This window comes from Panthera leo, chromosome E2, assembly GCF_018350215.1.
Source record: "Panthera leo isolate Ple1 chromosome E2, P.leo_Ple1_pat1.1, whole genome shotgun sequence".
NCBI classification, from domain to species: Eukaryota; Metazoa; Chordata; class Mammalia; order Carnivora; family Felidae; genus Panthera; species Panthera leo.
Window position 1 is genome coordinate 16,026,180 of NC_056693.1, and position 16,273 is coordinate 16,042,452.

A 16,273-nucleotide genomic window follows, 5' to 3' on the forward strand; every position below is an offset into this window, starting at 1 on the left:
CGCAGTAGGAGGAGAGGGAGAGGGAAAGGGAGAGGGAAAGAATCCCAAGCAGGCTCTGCACTGTTAGCAGACAGCCTGACTCAGGACCAGAACTCGTGAACCGTGAGATCATGACCTGAGCCGAAACCAAGAGTCAGATGCTTAACTGACTGAGCCAGCCAGGTGCCCCAGGACCTTATTTTATACACAAGAATAATTTCCAAATGGTTTACGGATTTACATGTAAAAAATAAAACCATACAAGTAATGGAAGAAAATATGTATATTTATCCTTAACCTTGAGATAGTTTCTAACCACGACACAAAATTCGGAGATAATAAGACTGACTGATGAGTTTGACTATATTAAAAAATAAATAAACTCCCATAATCAAAATAAAAAAAACAATTGAGAAACTGGGAGAAAATATTTGCAACATACACTTCAGACAAAGGGCTAATACTCTTAATATATAAAATCACTCTCGGGGGCGCCTGACTGGCTCAGTCGGAAAAGCATGCAACTCTTGATCTCAGGGTTGTAACTTTAAGCCACATGCTAGGTGAAGAGATTACGTAAAAATAAAATCTTCAAGAACACCTGTGTGGCTTAGTCAGTTAAACATTGGACTCTTGATCTCAGCTCAGGTCTTGATCTCAGTTCAAGCCCTGTGTTGAGTTCCATGCTGGGCCTGGAGCCTACTTAAAAAATAAAGGGGTGTCAGGGTGGCTCAGTTGGTTAAGCGTCTGACTCTTGATTTCAGCTCAGGTCATGATCCCATGATTTGTGAGAGTGAGCCCAGAGTTGGGTGGGGCCTGCTTGGGATTCTCTTTCCCTCTCTCCTTCTCTCTCTCTCTCTCTCTCTCTCTCTCCCTCCCTCCCTCCCTCCCTCTTTCTCTGCCCCTCACACACTTGGTCTAGCTCTCTCAAAATAAATAAACTTTAAAAAACAAAAAGAAAATGGGGGAGAGACACAAACCCAACAACTCATGAAATAGACAGAAATCGCTCTTAAACATATGAAAAAATGTTTCACTGACTCATAAAGAAAATGCAGATTGAAACGAGATACCATTTTTTCCCTGTTGGGTTTGTAAAAAGTTAAAAGTATGACAATATATTCTGTTGTTGAGTTTTTATTCAGAGTATTTTTTTATGATCTGAACAATAGGTATGTTTACTGTTGTTAAGATACTCTCATACACGGCTGGTGGAAACACAAACTAGTAAAACCCGACTGGGGGGTGATTTTGGCAATATCATACAAAAACACATATGCATCGGCACCTGGCTGCCTCAGTCGGTAGAGCATGCAACTCTTGAGCTCAGGATCATGAGTTTAAGCCCCACATGGGACATGGAGCCTACTTAAAATAAAGATTTAAAAAAAAAAAACAACACACACACAAAACACATAAGCAAGTACCTTTGGAACCAGAAACCACACTTCTAGGAATCAACCTGGAAGCTAAACTTCCAATGATACTACAAAAATACATACGGGCCAGACTATTTGCTTTTGTGTTGTTTATAACCACGACACATTGAAAACAACCTAAAAGCCTAAACAGAAGAAAGTCACTGAATAAACAATGGCACATCCACATATAGGAGTACTAAGCAGTCACAGAGCAATGAGGAAGCTCTCTATCTGCTGTAAGAAGTAATTTCCAGGATAAATTATTAAGGGAAAACAGCAAGGAGTAATTGAGAATCTAAGATATGCTAAGGTTCAATGTAAGAATGGGACCTCATAAAAGTATCTATGTAAACGAAATCAGGAAGAATAAACCAGAAACTGATGGGATCACTTACTTTGAAGGAGTGGGAATAGGGTAGAAAAAATGAGACCAGGGTATCAAAATTGAAGGGTGGGTGGTGCCTGGGTGGTTCAGTTGGTTGAGCATACGACTTTGGTTCAGGTCATGATCTCGTGGTTTGTGGGTCTCAGACCTGCATCAGGCTCTGCATTGGCAGTGTGGAACCTGCTTGGGATTCTCTCTCTCTTTCTCTTTCTCTCTGGCCCTCCCCGACTTGCACATGCTCTTTCTCTCCCAAAATGAATAAATAAAAACAAAACAAAACAAAATTGAAAGGGCAACAACAATTCATGAGAATTCTTTTTTTTTTTTTTTTTTAATTTTTTTACATTGATTTATTTTTGAGAAACAGAGTGAGACAAAGAATGGGCGGGGGAGGGGCAAAGAGAGAAGGAGACACAGAATCCAAAGCAGGCTCTAGGCTCTAAGCAAGAGGTCAGCACAGAGCCTGATGCAGGGCTCGAACCCACAAACTGTGAGATCATGACCTGAGCCGAAGTCAGATGCTCAACCAACTGAGCTACCCAGGCGCCCCATGAGAATTCTTTTCTGTATAGTTCTTACTCTTAGAACCACTGTAATAGTTCACATACACCTGAAATAAATAAATAAATAAATATGAAACAGGATGTCTGGCAGGAGAGGTACCTAAAATAACAAATTGAGCTAATTCTACAAAAAATGGATAATATAATCACATTGAAGAGGATGAAGAAGAACTAAACAATTCTAGAAAACATCATTTTGACTGGATACTGTACTGCTAAAGGCAAAGAGAACTGTGCAAATATTGTATTCTGGATAGTAAAATTTGCTTCCCATAGAAAAAGAGGTTGAAAATTTTGAAATGAGTCCAAGCAAAATCCACACTGGTGGCTGCAGAAAACCGAGTGAAAATTGGAAGAGAAATAGGTTATCTGCATTGTCTCAAAGTTTCTCCCCCAAGATGTTTATCAATTAGAAAGGGAAAAATAGGAGGTGTCTGGGTGGCTCAGGTCATGATCTCGCAGTCTGTGAGTTCAAGCCCAGCATCGGGCTCTGTGCTGACATGCTGAGCCTGGAGCCTGCTAAGCATTGTTTCCCTCTCTCTCTGCCCTTTTCCTGCCTGCACTCTGTCTCTCTCTCAAAAATAAAACAAAAACATAAAAAAAAAAATTTAGAAAGGGAAAAATAGTCACTTTACAGTAGAGAAACCTGGCAGATAGTACCTTAACAGAATGTTTAACATTGACAGCAACAGTAACAACACATATCTATGTCATGGACCCTCTAATATGCACTGAGATCATGCCATCCCTTCTGTGGGACTGTCACCAAAAATGAACAAAAATGTACTTATCAGTAAATAGCAGTCCAATAGCAGACTTCAGGAATATCTGAAATAATAAATGCAAGTTTCAAGGATGTGAAAAACCAGAAAGCCCATGAAACTGTCACGGATTGGTAAAGACTAGAGAAACATTTTGACTAATACCAAATGGCATCCTGGATTTGATCGGAGAACAGAAAAAAAGGCATTTGTGGAAAACTGGTAAAATCTGAACAAAGTCTATGATTAAATAGTATTAATAGTATGGTACAAACGTTCATTACTTAGTTTTGATAAATGTACTTAAATAAATACTGTCTTTAGAGGAAGCCAAAATACGGTGTTCTCTCCGTCTGGCCAGGTGCAATTCAGCAACTGGGTCAATTTTACCGTAAATAATGAGACTGATTAACATAGTCGACACATTCTGGCTTGTCTGTTTTTAAGGAAGCAGAGTTAGAAGACCAAATCCTTATACAGAATGGGAAAGTGTTTTGTTAATCTTTTGCCCAGATCACCCAAGGGTTTTCATAATGTTGTAAGAATATCATAGTTTTTTGGGTTTTTTTGCAAGTAACCTCTTCATTCACTGAGATGTAGGTGTTTGTAAACTTATCCATAGAAGCATATTGGAATGGCCCTGTGCTTAATTCACTGAAACTAAACTGGGCCCAATGTGTCCTTCAACTAAAGTCTTCCTTAAGATATGTGTCTGTTAACATAAGTGTAGAAGCATACGAGAAAAGAGCTGGCGCCAATATATAGTTTTACTGACATCAACTCTTTCAGTTTCCCAGCACAATTCCAACATGGTGGTGGAGAAGCACTGCCCTCCCTTCCTCCCCTCCCTACCTCCCACCCCCAGCACCAAGAATTCTCTGATACCAGCAGGGTGTCTGAGAATTCAACTCAATTCTGACACAACCTACCTGCAGATAGCATCAGATTCCACAGGTTAAGGGCTCAGTCCCTACAAGACTGCTTTCCATCCCCCACTCAGACACCAGTCACAAGCCCCAGGCTGTTTATTACCTGTGCTTCTGACCAAACAGCTATAGATTGGAGGTTCCAATGACCTCCTCCTTAGGTTCTTTTAATTTGTTAGAGTGGCTCATAGAACTCAGGGAAATGTGTACTTATGTTAATCAGTTTATTAAAGGATAGGAATCAATAGTCAGATGAAGAGGTACATAGGGCAAGCTTGGAGTTTCCATGTCCTCTCCAGGTGTGCCACTATCCCCATATCTACACTTGTTCACCAACCCAGAAGAACACAGTCCTTCTGGTTTCTATGGAGACTTCACTGCATAGTCATGACTAACTCATTGGCCATTGGCTAATTCTACCTCCAGCTTCTCTCCCCTCCCAAGAGTCTGGGGGTTGGGACTGAAACCCTCCAACACATGGTTGGTCCTCCAGCCCCTGCCCTTGGGTGGGATCCAGAAGTCACCTTGATTTTTTTAATTAAAATTTTTTTTTCAATGATTATTTATTATTTTTGAGAGAGAGAGAGAGACAGAGACAGAGCTTGAGTGGGGGAGGGGCAGAGAGGGAGACACAGAAACCCAACCAGGCTCCAGGCTCTGAGCTGTCAGCACAGAGCCCAATGTGGGGCCTGAACTCGTGAACTGTGAGATCATGGCCTAAGCTGGCTGAAGTCGGACGACCAACCAACTGAGCCACCCAGGTGCCCCATAATTTTTTTTTAATGTTTATTTATTTTTGAGACAGAGAGAGATGGAGCATGAGCAGAGGAGGGGCAGAGAGAGAGGGAGACACAGAATCCTTAGCAGGCTGCAGGCTTTGAGCTGTCAGCACAGAGCCCCACACGGGGCTTGAACTCACAGACCGCGCAAACACATGAACTGGGAGATCATGACCTGAGCCAAAGTTGGACACTTAACTGACTGAGCCACCCAGGTGTCCCTACCTTCATTTTTTTAAAAAACGTTTTACTTATTTTTGAGAGAGAGAAAGTGAGAGAACGAACGTGAGTGGGGGAAGGGCACAGAGAGAAAGGGGGCAGAGGATCTGAAGTGGGCTCTGCACTGACAGCAGTGAACCCAATACAGGGCTCAAACTCATGAACCGTGTGACCATGACCAGAGCCAAAGCTGGACACTCAACTGACTGAGTCACTCAGGTGCCCATCACTTTCATTAATATAACAAGACACATGTCCCCTTTATGTGGTAAAGGAAAACACCACCTCTAAAGAGCTTTGGTAATGTCTCAGAGGGGGAACTGCCCTGACTTAAGAAGTGGGCTGCTCCACAGATGGTTACAAAGTCTGACGTAAGGATTCTCTAGGCATACTTTTCAGGGTGTTTGCAAGGACATGCTCCCCTCAACTCAGCCTGGACACAGAGAACTGCCAATCCCTGAATGTACCCTCCTGTCTACATTAACACGATGTAATTATCCCACTGTTTTCACAGCACAATTTTACTTTCCTGGAGTTTCTTATACAGGCAATTGGCTTGATTGTTCATTACCAGAAAGTTCATTACCAGGAAAGATCCATCAACTCTTCAATGGAAAACATCAACAGAATTTGTGCTCTAGGATTCTTTGAATCCTGAGCCTCAAAATTCTTACGTAATTTCCACTAATTTCCCACTGTTATATCTTGATCTTCACCCAATCCTAGTGTCCACGTTGAAAAACTGGCCCTAAACAAAACTTCCATGTCAATAACATCCATCCTTGCCTTTCCCCCTTTGAGACACTACCAACTCAGGGCTGGAATTCATGACCCTGAGATCCAGATCTGAGCTGAGATCAAGAGTCAGATGCTTAACTGACTGAGCCACCCAGATGTCACTGTATTTGACTAACATTTAATTTAATTTTTTTTTTTTAACATTTGTTAATTTTTTTGAGAGACAGAGAGAGAGAGAGAGCAGGGGAGGGGCAGAGAGAGACACACACACAGAATCTGAAGCAGGCTCCAGGCTCTGAACCGTTAGCACAGAGCCCAATGTGGGACTTGAACTCCTGAACCATGAAATCATGACCTGAGCCAAAGTTGGATGCCTAACTGACTGAGCCACCCGAGGCGCCCCTGACTAACATTAAAAAAATGATTTAGGGGTACCTGGGTGGCTCAGTTGGTTGAGCGTCCAACTGTTGATTTCGGCTCAGGTCATCATCTCATGGTTTGTGGGTTTGAGCCCCACATTGGGCTCTGTGCTGGCAGTGGGGGGCCTGCTTGGGAGTCTCTCTCTCTCTCGCTCTCTGCCCTTCCCCCATTCTCTCTCACTCTCTCTCTAAAATAAATAAACTTTTAAAAATAAATTTTTTTTTAACATTTATTTATTTTTGAGACAGAGAGAGACAGAGCACGAACGGGGGAGGGTCAGAGAGAGAGGGAGACACAGAATCCGAAACAGGCTCCAGGCTCTGAGCAGTCAGCACAGAGCCCGATGCGGGGCTTGAACTCACGGACCGCGAGATCATGACCTGAGCTGAAGTCGGACACTTAACCGACTGAGCCACCCAGGTGCCCCAATAAACTTTTAAAAATAAATAAATGATATAAAATTTAAAATTTAAAAACAAGAATTAAAAAAAAGTTAATTAAATACAAAAAGGGGCACCTGGGTGGTTCAGTCTGGTAAGTGTCAAACTTTGGCTCAGGTCATGATATCGCGGTTTGTGAGTTTTATCCTCACATCGGGCTCTGTGCTGACAGCTCAGAGCCTGGAGCCTGCTTCAGATTCTGTGTCTCCCTCTCTCTCTGCCCCTTCCCTGCTTGCAGTCTATCTCTCTCTCTCTCAAAAATAAATAAGACTTAAAAAATAAATTAATTAAATAAAAACAGATGATATAATTGATTCTAATACTTATTATTTCTAACAATTCAAATCCAATAAGACCTCATATGATCTGACTCTTAACAGTAGTGTGGCTTCGTTACTTATTACGCTCCCCTTAGGCATTCTATTCTGGTCTACAATGGTGCTGCTCAAACTCACAAAGCTCTCTCTGGCCCTCTCCCTCCAGTCTCCTCATTCCTTTCCCTCACTGCCCCCAGCCACCTCTTGAGTCTTCTAAGCTGTTCATTTAGGTTGGAATATTCTTCCCAAACACATGTCCTGGGCCCTTATGTCATGTCTCCTCTCAAATGTTATCACCTCAGAAAAGTCATCCCCAACCATTTATCTCAAATGGCCCAATCTCTTCTTACTTTCTGTCATAGCTCATTCCATTGCCTAATATTATTTATCTATTTACCTGTTTACTGTTATCCTCACTCTAATACAATGTAAATTCCATGAGAGCAGGAACTTGATAAGTCGTGTTCACTATCATTGCATTGATATGTGTGTGTATGTAAAAGAGGAGCTGGAGAGCAGTTGAATCCAACATATAGGTAAAAGATGGCACTAATGAAAAATGAGATTCCTTGTCACTGAAAATGGGTTTGAAATGTAAGAGAAATAACGTGCTTGGTAAATAAAACTGAAGTTTCCTCTATAGTTCATGTTGAGACCTTTATTTCCTCCCCAGGTCACAAGCCCATGCTCCACAAGTCTTGGTGCCTTGGAGGGCTTTACAAACAACACAGAGATGTACGCCTCCCCATTACCATGTAGGCTGCTACCAGCCCTGATGGCCTCCTTTTGCCCTCCTTACCTGTGTACTGTCTTTGTGTTTCTTCCCTCAAAATCATCCAGGGCTCTTTTCCTTGCTCCAATAAGTCAACCACATCTGGCTTAGAAATGGAGTGTCCTGCTTGCAAGGAAAAAAAAAAAAAGCCACATGGTATAGAAATATAAGCAAAACTCACAAAATCTTTAGTTTTCTTTAAATTTGTAATGAAATAGAGGTTAAATGTTACCGATACAGATTTCAGATAATAGAAGGATGAGATGATTTAAGGAACCAGGCAGGTATGATGAAATTTTATTTTAATTTAATACAGACTCTTCCTCTTAAGAGAACATTTAACAAAGTGATTGAAAAGTTAACAATGTTTGAGAACATTCTTTAGAGCTGAGGGCCTGAGCACAAATTCTTTCTCCTTTAATACCTACCAACCTTATGATTTTGAGGAAGTCATTTTAACACACTGTTCCACAATGTTGGCAAGTAAAATGGGTATAATACTGTTATCACATGGTTATTTGATGCTTAAATTTGTATGTATGTATATATATTCCCTGCTCCCCCCTCCCAAGGAAGAGTTTCTGGGACATAATACCAATTATAATTATTTTATTGCCTTAAGAGGAAAATAAGAAGCACCCTGATTCACTTACAAAATATTCATTCAATTATAAATGTCATGTTCATGAATTGTAACTTTCAACCATAAATCATATAAAATTGGAAATGAAATGTGTACTCTTCAGTTTTAAATGAATATTGTTTATCCAATCCACCACTATGTAAGTTATAGAGACTCTTCTCATTGTCACAGCCAATTACAAATCTACATCTAACAATTGCCCTACAGGTGGAAGACACAGCAAATCTATAGCAATATTCAGTGTGAACATAATGGGAAACCAGGCTCTTGGACAATAGCTATAAATGGAATCAATATAAGGAATTTTTGTCCACCCCTTGGCCAGTAAGAAAGGGAGGCAATGACAAGAAGGGCCAGAGGGAGATGTGAATATCACCAAAAGAGAAAATGACCATGGTTAATGGCAGAGGCACTGACAAACTGACAGACCTCAAACCTTCCTCTGGGAACAAGAAAAAGGTATTCATTCAGCTTATGTCTTGAAAGGCAGCTTTGAAATTCACCGTGTTGAAAGTTAACATACCACAGGGCACATTCTAAATCTCTCGTGACAAATGAACTTACCCAGTGAGACCAAGTTTCTATAGTTCTCCAACATCACATCCCTGTATAAGTCCCTCTGAACAGAGTCCAGGTATTCCCATTCCTGCCGGGAGAAGTCTATGGCCACATCCCTGAATGTCACTAATTCCTGAAACTGCAAACCCACGTAGTATGAAATTGAAAAAAACATTTCCAAGATGTAAAGACAGGAGATTATAGGAATGAATTAGAGAAAGGGAGTGATAAGGTACAAGGGGGCTAGAAAAATCCAAGCAGAGTGTCTACATATTCCTGAAGAACCTTATTGCTACAGGTAAGTCTTTGCAGGTTGTGAGCTATCACAATAACTCAGACTTACTGGGGAATGGATGAAACTAAAGTTTTCCTATTTAATAAAGTATAATGCATAATCATGTAGTCAGCTAGTTGCATGATGTAGAAATTCTCAAAAAACGTGAAGTTCTAAATTATTTCCCTATAGAGTTAAAAGAAGATAGGATTTTCCTCCTATATTGAATGTAAGAATTTCTGTGTTAAAAAAAAATGCTTTTCAAAAAAGTTTGACATTTCTACAAGCATTGAGTTCATCTTTTGTGAGAATATATTGTAAGTATTTTTCTTTGTTTTGACAAATAAATTTTGGCTGTGTCACAATCCATTTTATTGTAGATATCTTAGATTTAATCCATCCCTGACATTTATATACTTGGTTGGACAAAATTTCAAAGGTCTTCATCAATTCTAGAAATCAACACGTTTACATTCCTTAGGATAATATTCTCATTCATTGTTATCGTCCATCAGTTACTCAATATTTTTTCTTGTTCCTAAGCATACCCTGACGAAGGATGAGCCATAATCAAATAAACGCTATCCAAATTCAACAGATCACATTCTACCACAAAATAGATATATTTGTCTCTCAATAATTTCTCAGAAAGATGCAGAGTATAAAAGCTTCCAACCAATTGTACAATTCTCAAGAACATGAGATACCATCACATACTAAGAATGAGACCAACTTCCAATTTCCATCTCATCTGCCTAGAATATTCAGGTCTGTGGAGGATCTGAAAGTCTACCTGTAGTAATTAAATGGGATCAACATCTCTAATTCATCAAACCAGAGACCTATAAAGGAAATTCAATTATGTCCTTCATGGGACTTCACTCTTTTACTGCTCCATCATAGCCTTTGATTAAAGACTAAGTGCAAGAAGTGGATTGAGTAAATTGGATAATAAACACAAAAACACTGGATAGCAAACATTTATCAGCAGGAAACTGAGCTATTTGCTATCACTCTTTTTGATTTTAGGGCAAACTGTAGAGCAAATAACCGAATGAAGCCCTCTTAAGTAGGAAGCCTTAGGTTAATTAATGAATAAAGCCACATAGACTAACATTGTAATATTGAAAGGAGACAGGAATCATCAACTTACACAGGTCATGGTTTTAGAAATGTAAGACCTCATCAGTGCTCCTCAGTGTTCCTCCACTGGAAAAAAATGCAAACTCTAGAGAATTCAGAGCTGAGAGAAGAAAAAAGGTTTTACTGTTCCCAATATGACTTAATTTAATAAGGGCTCTTTGTTCCTCCATTCTTCTTCCAAAATTAGCCTCCAGTACTAACACAGAATTTAGGGAAAATAGAAGATGGATCTAAGATCTCTCTCAAGTCCCAAACACCAGACTACACAAAAGTAGTTGTAGAATAAGTCACTTCTGGCATTGAAGCCAGATCCAAACACAGGAGCAGGAGATCTGGACAAGATCCCATGTTGAGAAGGCTGATCTAGGCCTGAGATTGGGCTGCTCAGTCTTTCCATGAGTGGATCTACCTCTTTCACTCCCACCTTCCAAGCTTGAGAAAAGGCTCATCATCCAAATTAGAGGCTCTTTTACGGCCTCAGGGTCAGTTGAAGTTGGTCCACATATGGGCAATGAACACAACATAGAAAGAATTATGTAGGCCTAGGATCTGTGTTTTGAGTCCAGCCAAGCTGACTAGTTAAATACCAAATATACAGGCAACAGACTATAAAGCAACCATTAAATGCTAAATAGGAGGGGCGCCTGAGTGGCTCCATTGGTTGAGCATCCGACTTCAGCTCAGGTCATGACCTCATAGTTTGTGGGTTCGAATCCCACGTCGGGCGCTGTGCTGACAGCTCAGAGCCTGGAGCCTGCCTTGGATTCTGTGCCTCCCTCTCTCTCTCTGCCCTTCCCCCACTCACTCGCTCTCTCTGTCTTTCTCAAAAATAAATAAACATTAAATGCTAAATAGGAAAACATATTTAAGGGCATTTCCAAATATTATTAATAGAAAAATAAGTTTAAAAAATAGAACAACATGATTAGATCATTTAAAAAGAGACAGACATTGGGAGACAGGCATAGGATATCAACAGATTGAAAGGTTTGGTAATTTTTCCATTTTATTATGTTATACAATCCTATGTTACCATGACTATTTTTAAACAGATGTAATCTTGGTTTTCTTTTGGTTTTAAATATACTTCATAATTGGGGAGCCTGGATGGCTCAGTCAGTTAAGCCTGATTCCTGATTTAGGCTCAGGTCATGATCTCAGGGTTTGTGAGTTCAAGCCTTGCCTCGGGCTCTGCACTGGCAGTGCAGAGCCTGCTTGGGATTTCTCTCTGCCCCTCCCCCCATCCTCTGACTTTCTCTCAATACACATTTAAAAAAATAATTAAAAAATAAATATACTTCATAATTATTTTAACAGTGGCCATATGTTAACTTAAAAATTTATACATACACAAATGTATGTGTTAAAAGAAGCTATTCTCCAAAAAGTAGAGACTTCATTTATTTTTAAAACACTCTCTTCTTGAGCTTGGAAAAAAACTCTTGAGTCTTCTTGACCCTAAGGAGGCTTTATTTTGACATTTAGCAACAATGTCTTTCATACGCCTATCACTCTCATTTTGCATCTAAACATCAGTTGAGGAAAAAAAATTAGAAGGCAAAGTTTACAGAATAAATCCCACTTATCTTCAGAGAGATTCCATGGGCTCAGTATAACCTATTCCAACGTTACAGTAATGGCCCAATCCAACCAATGTCACTTTCCCATGAATTCCCAAGGTATGTCACCTGTCTTTTGCGGTATTTACTGTACACTGATTTACATTTGTTTCTATTCATAGTTTATGTCCCTTGCTGGATTATTGGCATTTAAAAGTAACAGCGAAGTACGTTTAGTCATTTAATCAAGCCAAATGCTAATATTACAGGATCAGACAATATTGTAGGCCCTTAAAATGTCTGATTTCTTATGTGAAAGTCCACTATTAAAAATTTATCCTAAGGAAATAAAAATAAAAGTACACAAATTATATGCAGAAGAACATTTTTCAGAGAAATTTTTTATAACAGAAAACTGAAAACATGTAACAGTAGGCAACATATTAAAAGAGTTATGTTGTTGGAGTGTCTAGGTGGCTCAGTCGGTTATGTGGCCAACTCGGTTTTGGCTCAGATCAGGATCTCACAGGTTCATGAGATTAAGCCCTGTGTTGGGCTCTGTGCTGACAGCGCGAAGACTACTTGGGATTCCATCTCTCCCTCTCTCTCTGCCCCTTCCCCACCCACGCTTTCTCTCTCTCAGAAATAAACATTAAAAAAATTATGTTGTAATACCTTCTGGCATACTATGTGGTTATCAATAATTATGAGATTGGTTCACACAAGTGAAGAAAAGACACGTGTGATGAATTACTGACTGAGGCAGAGAGCTTTTAAAAATAATCAATATTTGGGAGGTAGTCTCTTGCTGTAATAAATATAGACACTGTCAGACTTTTAGGACATGAATTTCAGATTTAAACTCTGATATTTACTAACATGCCAGTCCGTTGAAGTCTCATTGACAAATTGGGAAAAAATATCATACAGCATATAAAATAGTCTGAAGATTAAGTAATCTATATAAAATATGTAATAAAATAATTGCTTAAAGTTAGTTATTACTAATTGAAGTGGAGAAACTTCCAAGTTCCTTAATTTACTGTTTTAAAAGAAACACAATTCTGCTAATTCCATTTTTCCTTACAATAAAATTTAAGTTCCTTTGGTCTGCATTCTTACAATGCGAACTAAAAAATGTCAAAGCCTGGCTTTAAGCATGTAATTCTCAATACACAATATAAACAAAAATATTCTCAAACACGTTGGGAGAAAATATGCCTCTGCCCCAGGCAGTTTCAGAAAAACCATTTCAGTATCCTGAAGGAGTTGAGAGAATCTGATCAGGTGCAAATTAAAACTTTCATGAGTCTAAATACTGTTTTTTGGAACAATGTGGAGATTTATCTGATTATTCATAACTTTTACTATCTATCCCATGTTTCTGTTAATATAAATCCATCATTGGAAATACTGTTCATACAACAGATACTTGGAATAATCCAGACATCAGATTTTTTTTTAAGTTTATTTATTTTGAGTTTATTTTTGTGTGTGATGTAAGAAAGTGGTCCAGGTTCATTTTTCCACATGTCGCTGTCCAGTTTTCCCAGCACCACTTGCTAAAGAGACTATCTTTGTTCCATTGGATATTCTTTCCTGCTTTGTCAAAGATTAGCTGTCCATACGTTTGTGGGTCCATTTCTGGGTTCTCTATTCTGTTCCATTGATCTTAGTGTCTATTTTTGTGCCACTGTTTATTTATTTTGAGAGACAGAGAGACAGAAAACGGAGAGAGAGAATCCAAAGCAGGCTCCACACTATCAGCATGGAGCCCGATGCAGGGCTTGAACCCGTGAACTGTGAGATTATGACCTGAGCCAAAGTCAAGAGTTGGTTGCTTAACCGACTGAACCACCCAGGTGCCCCCCAGATCTTTTCTATGCTCTGTGAAATGATATTTAATCTCATTTTAAAAAATTGATTTTAAAATGCTGTTAGCTAATAACCCCATATTCTGGTAATTGATTTAAACTGACAAATCTATACTCCTAGGAGATGAAAAAAATCAGAAAGGTTTTTCAAGTAAGAAGGGAACCAAGGGCCTTCTCTTTACATGCACAGAGGCATAATGAAATCTATGGATTCCTTTTATAAATTGAGAGTAGGAAATTCTTTGTCACCTTACATAATCAAATCAAGATAAAAACTGGAAAAAATATATATATAATTGGTGATTAATGGTGGGGGGGCAGGGAGGGAGAAGGACATGATGACAACACACCATGGGTAATTTTATTTTTCTTGTTCATTAATTAAAAATTTTTTTTAACGTTTATTCATTTTTGAGAGACAGAGAGAGAGTGTAAGCAGGGGAGAGGCAGAGAGAGAGGGAGACACAGAATACAAAGCAGGCTGCAGGCTCCAAGCTGTCAGCACAGAACCCGATGCGGGGCTTGAACCCACGAATTGTGAGATCATGACCTCAACCGAAACCGGACGCTTAACTGACTGAGCCATTCAGGCACCTGGCTTGTTCATTAATTCTTTAGGTTACTGGATTCTCCTGCAACAGTCAGATATAATTCCTACCTGGAAATACAGCATCAATATTATCCAACATATCTCTTAAAGTAAAATTATAGGGAGAATCTTTCCACTTACAAAGTAAACTATGAACTCTAACTCTGAATTGGAAAAACAGTGTTATTGAAATAAATTTCACCTACCATTTCTGGGACAATCCTTGAGTAATATCATCAGTATGATTCAAAAGTTTCACTATCAAGATTTTTCTGTGAATGAACATAATTCAGGTAAGTGGAATTAGCAGAGTGAATGAATGTATAAAAAGCAGATAGAAAAGAGTTTTATACACAGTAGATTCTCAATAAATGTAGATACAGATGTCTCCTTCACACATATATAATTAAAATGCCATTTTGGATACAAACCTTGCAAAATGTCTTATATAACTCTCTAGTGTTAAATGAGATTCATACATAATTTAAAAATGCTTTTGAGTAATACTTTTCATAGCCATGGATATTGCTTCATATTACCTTATATATTTTTCCTTCTTATGAAGAATCTTTATAAGTATAATTTCATTAGCTGTACGTTATTTTATCTCATGTATGTATATAGTATGTAGTCAGATTTACTCAACCATTTCTGTAATTTTGAACATTTTATACAAGATTGTACCCATTATTACCATTTTGTTTCCAAACCAATATTTCTGAATTATTTTGGTTATATTTACCTTTGATAATCAGTAAATACACATTTCTGAATACCATTTCAAGTGATCTGTGGGCCCCTGGAAAGCTCATAAGAGCAATCAAAGAATTGAAGATCAAGAACCTCTGTTTGTTTGTTTTTTTAATTTTTTTTTCAACGTTTTTTTATTTATTTTTGGGACAGAGAGAGACAGAGCATGAACGGGGGAGGGCAGAGAGAGAGGGAGACACAGAATCAGAAACAGGCTCCAGGCTCCGAGCCATCAGCCCAGAGCCTGACGCGGGGCTCGAACTCACGGACTGCGAGATCGTGACCTGGCTGAAGTTGGACGCTTAACCGACTGCGCCACCCAGGCGCCCCTAGAACCTCTGTTTTTAACCAGTTGAGCCTCTGGATAATTTTCTTACCTTGCAAATAACCATCAATTACCTTCATATTGTCGTTACTATTGGACCCTGAAGGGGAATCACCCAGAATCACAACAGTTAATATGTACTGAACACTCCTATGTTCCAAGCTCTGTTGCCATGAGCTTTACATTTTTATCTTTGTTATATCCCTATGATGTTATAACGTACATCTGAGCACTGTGGAACACAGAGGCTGTGTGGACACACCAAGCTCATACAGCTAGGAAGTGGCAGGGCCAGGATTCAAACCAAATATTGGATATTCAGGGCCCATCCTCCTCAATATCACACCACGTTGCCCCTCACAATCCACACAATGGTATACCTGAAAACACTCAGGCTGCCAGACCACAAGTTAACACCTGACTAGTACTACTAATTATAACTTAGAGATCACCTGAACACATTCCTTCCACTGTAGGCACAGATCTCTACCCTCAAATCCCCAATTATAATCCCACTTCCAAAAGCTTCACAAAGCCGATGCCTTGTCATTTGCTGATTAGTAGGCCTCTGCAGAAAATCAAAGATATCTGGTGTGTGATTCCCCATAAACCCTGCTGCCTTGCTTAATCACCAACTAAAATAAAGACCAACTGTATAATTCAAATGACATTCAATTAATATGTGATTATTACCTGGAGAAGACAGAGAAAATAAGAGCCACTGTTGAGGGAGGATTTACCTCGATGACTTCCATCATGGACTGGGGACGGGAGGCATAAGGTTGTCTCCACCTAGCCCACTTCAGACAAAGAAAATCAAATGTTCCACACCCAAATA

The 16,273-nt window shown here is 39.3% G+C and overlaps 1 protein-coding gene across 9 annotated transcripts in view; it reads right to left on the reverse strand.

Annotated features, from left to right (window-relative positions):
• LOC122208711 (zinc finger protein 585A) overlaps nucleotides 1-16,273 on the reverse strand; it is a 109,202-nt gene that overhangs the window by 42,485 nt on the left and 50,444 nt on the right. For 8 of the 9 annotated variants that reach the window (XM_042920060.1, XM_042920047.1, XM_042920052.1 and 5 more), the window contains 4 exons: nucleotides 14,567-14,632; nucleotides 10,349-10,438; nucleotides 8,928-9,060; nucleotides 7,748-7,843 (listed from right to left, as the gene is read on the reverse strand). In XM_042920060.1, the coding sequence (XP_042775994.1) occupies nucleotides 7,748-7,843; nucleotides 8,928-9,060; nucleotides 10,349-10,381 (262 nt within the window). In that variant the 5' untranslated portion in view covers nucleotides 10,382-10,438; nucleotides 14,567-14,632. Of the gene's footprint in view, nucleotides 1-7,747; nucleotides 7,844-8,927; nucleotides 9,061-10,348; nucleotides 10,439-14,566; nucleotides 14,633-16,273 lie in introns of those variants that run through there. The other variant, XR_006197336.1, reaches the window with a different exon arrangement.